The sequence below is a fragment of the Tauraco erythrolophus genome, chromosome Z (assembly GCF_009769465.1).
Source record: "Tauraco erythrolophus isolate bTauEry1 chromosome Z, bTauEry1.pri, whole genome shotgun sequence".
Classification (NCBI taxonomy): domain Eukaryota; kingdom Metazoa; phylum Chordata; class Aves; order Musophagiformes; family Musophagidae; genus Tauraco; species Tauraco erythrolophus.
Window position 1 is genome coordinate 4155935 of NC_141496.1, and position 8957 is coordinate 4164891.

The 8957-nt window shown below is 48.1% G+C and overlaps 1 protein-coding gene across 3 annotated transcripts in view; it reads right to left on the reverse strand.

Moving 5' to 3' along the window:
- Positions 1-7965, reverse strand: part of KATNAL2 (katanin catalytic subunit A1 like 2) — a 35183-nt gene extending 27218 nt beyond the window's left edge. For all 3 annotated transcript variants that reach the window (XM_086629127.1, XM_086629126.1, XM_086629125.1), the window contains exon 1: positions 7915-7965. In XM_086629127.1, coding sequence (XP_086485253.1) covers positions 7915-7965 — 51 coding nt within the window. The remainder of the gene's footprint in view (positions 1-7914) is intronic.
- Between the last annotated feature and the right edge of the window lie 992 nt (positions 7966-8957).

Sequence of the window (8957 nt, forward strand, 5' to 3'; positions counted from 1 at the left end):
AGGAAGACCCAGGGAACTACAGGCCAGTCAGTCTCACCTCTGTGCCCAGCAAGGTCATGGAACAGATCCTCCTGGCGACTATGCTAAGGCACATGGAAAATAAGGAGGTGATTGGTGACAGTCAACATGGCTTCACTAAGGGCAAACCCTGCCTGACTAATTTGGTGGCCTTCTATGATGAGGTTACAGCATTGATGGATAGGGGAAGAGCAACTGGCATCATCTACCTGGACTTATCCAAAGCATTTGACACTGCCCCACATGACATCCTTGTCTCTAAACTGGAGAGACATGGTTTTGATGGATGGACCACTTGGTGGACAAGGAACTGGCTGGATGGTCGCACTCCAAGAGTTGTGGTCAATGGTTCAATGTCCAAGTGGAGGCCAGTGACGAGCGGTGTTCCTCAGGGGTCAGTACTGGGACCAGTGCTATTTAACATCTTTGTTGGTGACATGGACAGCGGGATCGAGTGCACCCTCAGCAAGTTTGCAGATGACACCAAGTTGTGTGGTGTTGTGGACATGCTGGAGGGAAGGGATGCCATCCAGAGGGACCTTGACAGGCTGGAGAGGTGGGCCTGTGAGAACCTCATGAAGTTCAACAAGGCCAAGTGCAAGGTCCTGTGCGTGGGTCAGGGCAATCCCAAGCACAAATACAGGCTGGGCGGAGAATGGCTTGAGAGCAGCCCTAAGAAAAAGGACTTGGGAGTGTTGGTGGGATGAGAAGCTCAACATGAGCCGGCACCATGCACTGGCAGCCCAGAAAGCCAACCGTGTCCTGGGCTGCATCCAAAGAAGCATGGCCAGCAGGTCAAGGGAGGTGATTCTGCCCCTCTGCACTGCTCTCGTGAGACCCCATCTGGAATACTGTGTTCAGCTCTGGACTCCCCAACACAAGATTCTCCCCCTCTACTCTGCCCTCGTGAGACCTCACTTGGAGTATTGCGTCCAGTTCTGGAGTCCCCAACATAAGAAGGACATGGACCAGTTGGAGAGGGTCCAGAGGAGGGCCACGAAGATGATAAGAGGGCTGGAGCACCTTTCCTATGAGGACAGGCTGAAAGAGTTGGGGCTGTTCAGCCTGGAGAAGAGAAGGCTCCAGGGTGACCTTATAGCGGTCTTCCACTACCTCAAGGGGGCCTACAAGAAAGATGGGGAGAGGCTGTTCAGGAGGGCCAGTTGTGATAGGACAAGGGGTAATGGTTTTAAAATACAGGGAGGTAGATTCAGGTTGGATATTAGGAAAAAATTTTTTACCATGAGAGTTGTAGAACACTGGAACAGGTTGCCCAGAGAGATGGTGGATGCTCCATCCCTGGAGACGTTCAAGGCCAGGTTGGACGAGGCCCTGAGCAACCTGATCTAGTTGGAGATATCCCTGTTCCTTGCAGGGGGGTTGGACTAGATGGCCTTTGAAGGTCCCTTCCAGCCCTGACCATTCTATGATTCTATGGAGCTGCTGGAGCAGGTCCAGAGGAGGGCCACGAAGACGATCTGAGGGCTGGAGCACTTCAGCTATGGAGACAGGCTGAGAGAGTTGGGGCTGTTCAGCCTGGAGAAAAGAAGGCTCCGGGTAATCTTATTGCAGCCTTCCAGTACTTAAAGGGGCTACAGGAAAGCTGGAGAGGGACTTTTTACAAGGGTGTGTAGTGATAGGACAAGGGGCAATGGCTTCAAACTGAAAGAGGGGAGATTTAAATTGGATATAAGGAAGAAATTTTTCACTCAGAGGGTGATGAGGCACTGGAACAGGTTGCCCAGAGAAGTTGTGGCTGCCCCATCCCTGGCAGTGTTCAAGGCCAGGTTGGATGAGGCTTTGAGCAACCTGGTGTAGTGGAGGGTGTCCCTGCCCATGGCAGGGGGGTTGGAACTGGATGATCTTTGAGGTCGCTTCCAACGCTAACCATTCTGTGATTCTGTCTAATCCTGATGATATTGTAATGTGTACAGACTCCCACTTCCTTCCCTTCTACGCTGCATCCGTCCCCGAGAAAAAGTCTAGCCCAAGTGTCAGGGACCTGCAGGAGACAAGCCCACTCATCTTTATCCTCTTCATACTGGAAACAAGAGCCTCGTGTCTGTAGCAATGACTTCTGTTGCTCTCTGCCAGTGCCCGGCACACAAACAAGCCGAATCACTACTGACCAAGGCTAATGTTTTGAAATCCCACAATATGTGTAAAAGGAATATTCATCCGGACAGACACAGCATTCTAATTATAATTGCACTAGCAATCAGCCATTGCTTTATTTAAACACTTGAGATGGCACAATCCACTACAGCTTTGGTTTAAAACTAATATCTCTGCATGTGTTCACCATCCTGTAAGCAGTTTTGGGTAGAGCAGGCATAAGGTCTCCTCCCCGTACAGCAGGTATTTTCTGGGATGTTTGCTTCAGCCGTGGGGCCATCTAGTGACACAACTAAGAAAGGGCTGGGGTTTGCTTTTAGCAAGGTTTCCTGCAGGGTGAAAGTGTTTTTATTTCACACGTGAATAAAAAGAGCGTTAGAACCTTCATTCTGGTTTTCTAGAGAAAAGAATCAAACCATCTGGGGAAAAAGGAAGAACCCATTCCCCACTTCTAGCCTCTTTACTACTTTTTATTGTCTTGATAAAGTTACGCATCCACTCTGAGTCCATAAGAAAGCTACAATATCTTCTGCTTTTCAGTGGTGGTACGAAGATGATCCTTCTACAGCATTTCAGGGAGGAAGAGTGCTGTGTAAATGTTTGGTAGATCAATAACTCTTGAACGAAGTACATTGGCTCCTGAGAGGTGCTGCAACAAGAAATGAATCAATTCTGAGAACAGTTACGAGCAAAGAGAAAACACTTGGCACCCTGAGATGGAAGGATCTTTTCCTTCTGATTGTTTTGAGGTGCTGGTGTTTGGAAAACAGATTTTGAACTGTGGATCTTTCACCAGTTCTGCTGGATGATCTTAATCTTCCGAAAGAGGTTGGAGGTGCAAGAAGGAAGCTAAGAGCTGTCGCTTGCTGAGAGTCCCACCTGCTCATTCTTCTAAATGCAACCGCTCCTGCTGTTTCATGCTGAGAAAAACTAACTGTTGAGTTTGCCCATGTATCAAAAGGCAAGATCACAGCTACCTCTGAATATTTAAACATAGTATGAAAACACAGTGGTTGCCACAGAAGACAAACACATCAAGTGTTTCCTGTTTGAGTGTTTGCAGTAATACTCTGAGGACAGACAAATTGCACCTGCCTGATAAACTGACAAGGCTCACAATCCATGCTTGGAACTTTGCTTGAAAATCATTTGTATTCTGCTGTTCTTAATCCCACCACACTATTTCTGCTATCCCTAGTCCTAGTATAAACAGCGATGCACTGATGGGCAGCATGTCAAATACTCTTCTAGGTAGAGACTTACTTTGGGAACAGTGTAACATTTTGTTTATGTACGAGCAACCCACTTCAACCTTAACACAGTCATGTTCTTCTTGTTGTGTTGACCAAGCAGAAGTAAAAGTGAACCTTTACATTAGAAGAGCCTCATCTGAAAATTAGAAGATAGTTTAGACTGAGAGGTTCATTCTGTCTTTATCTTGTGCTAATACAAATGCAAATAGCAATGGTTAATTTGAGAAATCAGACACTTGTCCAAAGAAAATTAAGCCATTACTCAGTTGAGGAACTGACAAAGACTTGCATCAGATCAGATCTGAAAAACAGAACAGAGATATCAAAATCTCTGATCTCAGTTCTGCGAAGTTTCTATAAAGCAAAAATTAAGGACCCTTTCAACATGTAACTGTTACCAAATCATAAATCTAGTGAGTCAGTGGTGCACAGACCACTGCTTTCCTGACCAACACCACAAAGCCATATCTCCCTGCCTTTTGCCAGTCTTAATTCTAACATGAACTCTTCCCAAGAGACAGATGAACCTCTCCGCATGCGTAGGTGCCACCAGCAACTTCAGCTGTCCACTTAAAACAGCTCTCTGCCCACGCTGAACTCCAGTTTATTCTCTAAGGACTGACCCCCACTGCAAATACGTCCATAAAACAACGTGCCTGACACAGTACAGACCAATAACAACCCTGCCCAGGAGTTCTGCTTTGTTTAGAGAAGAAATGGTAAATCTTACATGGCACGAAGAAAATAGGAGTGCTTATGAGTGCAAAGTTACTTAAAATTCAGTTTAGCTTTACAGTGATTTAGCCTTCCTGTTTAATTAGTATTTAGAATTGCATGTTGTTTATAGCCACTGGTATTTCAATAGATGTTTAAGTGTTTAAAGTTTAATAAGCTTCCATTCTTAAAAGAACAAAAAAATGCATGTAATTAAATTTTCGATTACTATAGGGGATTTTGGGGTCCATGCAATTAATAAAAGCTTAAGGCACTTAAGCGTGATCTTGTTTTAAAAACTAAATAGTTGAGCACTTAACTAATTAGCTCCAACACTTATAGTGTATTTTATTTATTTCTGGCTTAACAAAAGTGGTACGTATTCTTTTCTTTGCAGCCGTTTCAAATTAAACTCTATTAGAGTAATGCACCTTTAAATGCAGTTGTTCATTTAGTCATTTCCATACCTTCTACTAAAATACATTTACAATATAGATCAACCTAGTCTCTTGTGTAATTCCATCAAACTAATGGACCTACCAAAAGATTAATTTAACCCTGTAATGTTTTATTATCATTTGACCCTGTGTTTCTGCGTGAACATATTCGACAGGATGAAGAAAAAATTCACGGAGTAAGTCACGATCTGGGAAGCTTGGAAATAAGAACTATACTGCTACAATCTTGTGCCCTTGTAGTCCAATTGGGGAAGTCAGTAAGATGAGTTCAGAGGGATCTGTGATCAGGAATTCAGACAAGAGGCAGTCAGCTTTGCAATCCCACAGGGAATGATCTCATCGGGATCACATCACACATGCCATGTCCCTTCCCTCCTTTTCCTTCAAGATCTGAGGACAGCTGCCAAGTACGGGGTTCCGTAAGATCAAGCTGGTACCATGTGTCACGACAGAGAGAGTAGCTGAGGCATGATGGACTCATCCAGTTTTCTCCCTGTATTCCCACAGCTTTCCCTCTTCCCTAGCCCTTTGCATGTTACACTTTCAGCCTTGCCAGGCTTTACAGAACGCTGACGTTCAATCATTGTTTGGCTTGCTGACAATATTTCTTGAGAAACACAAGCAGAGAAGGGAAATGGTGAGTTTTAAACAATGTCTAACTTGGCTGCCATTGAATAGAATCTCCTAGCTCAAAGAAAAGATGCTTCTTTACTTTCTTCTCTCTTCCAAACTATACGTGCCTGCTGCAAACTATAATAGAGTTGGCCAAGTTTCTCAAGAAGGATACAAACTGCTTTAATTATGAAAGACATGCAGCAAATGCACGACAGAAGTTATGGCTGTCCAAACAGCAACACTAGGATGCATCTGAGAGCTGTTATGTTCAAAATCTAAAGACATTTCACAATTTGAGCTTGGTGCACTGAAAACAGAGACCTTCCCATTTCTCCCCCCACTGCAATAGTTCCACGGTGTCTCTCATTAATTCATGCTCCGATGCTAAGAGCCACTCGCAGACCACTATGATCTCCCTCTTTTAACAGGAACATTGCTGAAGCCAGGTTTTACACTGCCAAGACTTCACTAATTTGAAGCCATATGTGTTACGAATACATAAAAATGAATAGACACTAAGTATGGTGAATTATTAAACAATATAAATTAAGGATGCTGAATTTACAGATTAATTCTCCCAGTCATTTGTACGAATTTGCAAAGTTCTACTGCAGATTAAAATAATATTGCTTTTCAAGAGTGATTTACAGAACTAACACAGGAAATATTTAACGATTAAAAACAGCAAAATGCCTCACAAAACAGATTTCTTTGACTGTTAAGACAAAGAAATTCACTGGGTAGCTGTGAACAGCCATAGAATTGTAAGGCATATAGGAATTTATTTTTTTTTTAGACGCTTCTCCCCAAACTAGTAGAAAACAATAACCTCCACTCTGTGGAACAGATTAATGGAAAACCACAATACCAATAAGGACAGAGCTAGGAAAGCAGGAATTCCAGTAATTATTTACTGCTTATTTACAAATTAAATATGTAGCAGCCTAGCTTTTAGGTATTGCACTGCAATACTGGAATTCAGAAAACAGAAATTAAGTATCTAGGCTCCCTCCACAGAAGCCAAAAAACTTAGAGCAAGAACGAAAATGTCCTTTTGACAGCTTCAGGTTGTTCCTTAGTTACTGCCTGGCCAAATTTCTGCCCCTCTGCGGAACATAAACACGTCCCTTTACGCTGTACCCAAAATATAAAATCTGATCTTCACATCCATCCTGCCAAAAGGCTACGGAGGTCAGCTTACAAAGCAAGCCAACTCAAAACTAGTGGTACAGCTCAGAGGGAAGAGTTCTTGCACTTCAGCTCCTACTCCCACAAATGTTTCTGCTTTTAGTAGTCAAAACCATGCTTGGAACCAGGGCCACCCCGCTGATGAGCTTAAAAATTAGATCCTAGTTTTTCTCCTGCCTTCCTTCCGCACTCGGAAAGAGACCCTGCTGGTGGCTCCCATACCTAGGTAAACATAAAATCTACTCCTCTAAGAGCCTGACTCGACTTCGAACAGCCTCAGAACCCCTCCCCAAACCGGCTTGTTGTGAGCAGTCCCGTCCTATTCACGGACAGCGGGAATAGGGATTTGCCTGCGCACGCAGAGCGCCCGACGCCTTTCCGGGAAGGGTTTTCCGCGGGCTGCAGGGCAGCCCTTACTCTGGTTAGATCTGACCAGCAGAGGGAACCAAAAGAACAGATCGAGAAACGCATCTTCTGGGCTTCCCGGAGCTCGGCCCACCCGTGGGATGGAGGCACGGTGGAGCACACGGCCCGGACGTACGGAGGAAGGAGCTGAGGGAGGAAGGGATAAGGACTTTCATAGATTCATAGATTTCTAGGTTGGAAAAGACCTTAGAGATCATCAAGTCCAACCATCCCTAATCCCCATTAAACCATATCCCCAGGTAGATCATCCACCCTATTCGTAAACACATCCAGGGATGGGGACTCAACCACCTCCCTGGGCAGCCTATTCCAGTGGCTGACAACCCTTTCAGAGAAGAAATACTTCCTAACATCCAACCTGAATCTGCCCTGACTAAGCTTATACCCATTTCCTCTTGTTCTATCATCCAAAACTAATGTAAAGAGCCCTTCCCCCACCTCCCCACCATCCCTTCTCAAGTATTTGTAGGCTGTAATCAGGTCTCCCCTCAGCCTCCTCTTCTCCAGGCTAAACAGCCCCAACTCCCTCAGCCGCTCCCCATAAGTTTTATTTTCCAGCCCCTTGACCAGTTTAGTCGCCCTTCTCTGGACCCGCTCCAGGAGCTCAATATCTCTCTTAAAGCGAGGGGCCCAAAACCGGGCACAATATTCCAGGTGCGGCCTCACCAGTGCCGAGTACAGGGGCAGGATCACTTCCCTGCTCCTGCCGGTCACACTATTCTTGATACACGCAAGAACTTGTCCCCTTTCCCTGCATTCTGCTGTATTTCCCTGCATTCTGCTCCTGCCTTGGCGATACGACGGACAGGAGCTGAGCGGAGCAGGGGGCGCGCCGCGCCCTGAGGAGCGGGCGGGACAAGAGGCACTTCGCGCCTGCCAAGGGCAGGGAAGCGGGAAGGGGGGACCGTGGTGAGCCCCCGGCCTTAAGGAGAGCTGGGACCGCCGCCTCGCCGCCGGCCCTGAGGGCCTCCAGGCCCCGCCTCGCCCGTACCCTACGGCGCCTTCCCGCCCGCCATGGCACCGCCGCCTGGCTCCGCGCCGCTCCCCGCGCATGCGCAGAAGCGCCGTTCCCCCTCCCCCGCCGCGGTTTCCATAGCAACGGGGACGCGCGGCCCGGCGGTTCTTACCGCCTCCCGCGCCTGGTGGGCGGTTCTCAGCGTTTGGACGGAGAGCTCCATCGGGGCGGGCAGAGCCCGGCCGCGGCCGGGTACGACCCGCCGGTAACGCCACAGCGAGCTCCGGGCAGCGCCCGGCCGCCGCGCTCCGCGGAGGCCAGCGGGCGCGGGGAGGGAAGAGACGCTCCCCACCACCCTCACGCAGCCAATCGAGACGCCGCAGGGTGAAAGATTGCCCGAACAGCTGCCCAATAATAAGTGGAGTAGGGCGTGGCCTTCTAAAGGGTGGGCCAATCGCGATGGGGAGGGGAGGTGGTGTTGACAGCAGTGCCGGCCAATCGGCTCTAGGCTCAGCTGGGCGGGGTGGCAGGGTAGTTCGGCGGGCTGTGAGGGGCTGACAGGGATGGCGGGTGGGGCCGGACCGAAGCACAGCCCGTTGTTAAACATGTCCGGCTCACCGAGACAGGCGGGGTGTGCCGAGAAATAGCGGGCGGCAGCCTGCCCCTCGCGTCCAGGATGGTGGTTGGCGTTAAAATGGAGGCTGCTGGTGCTGAGGGAATACAGGGCTGTGAGAAGGGCCCTCTTCAGGGCACCTGAGAGCTGTTGTTAAACTTGGCTGGTTGCGGCAGCCTCCAAGATGCAGGAGGGGTAGGGTGACGCAGGAGGGAGTGTCCAAGGTGTGAATTACTGTTGGGGTGATGTGTGCCTGCTGGAAACTGTCCTCAGTCCGGCTGGAGGAGAACATTAAAAAAAAAAAACAACAACAAACTGTGAAAATAGAGAGGTTGGAGCATGGCAAAGGCCTGCTAGGTGACGACAGGACATGAAGTGGGACAGCAGTGGTCAAAATGAGGAAGAGCGATCTTCAGAAAACAAATACCCCGTCCCCTGGTGCGTGAGTGCTCCCCGGTCAGGCAGCGGCAGGTGCAAGCTTTCCCCAAGTCTTGCCCGTTGGAGACCAACAGCTACTCGGTTCCACCAGCTGTTCTTGGACAGCGTAACTACCAGGTTCTTCACATCCACGCCGTGCTATGCTTGCTTAGCATCCTCAAACC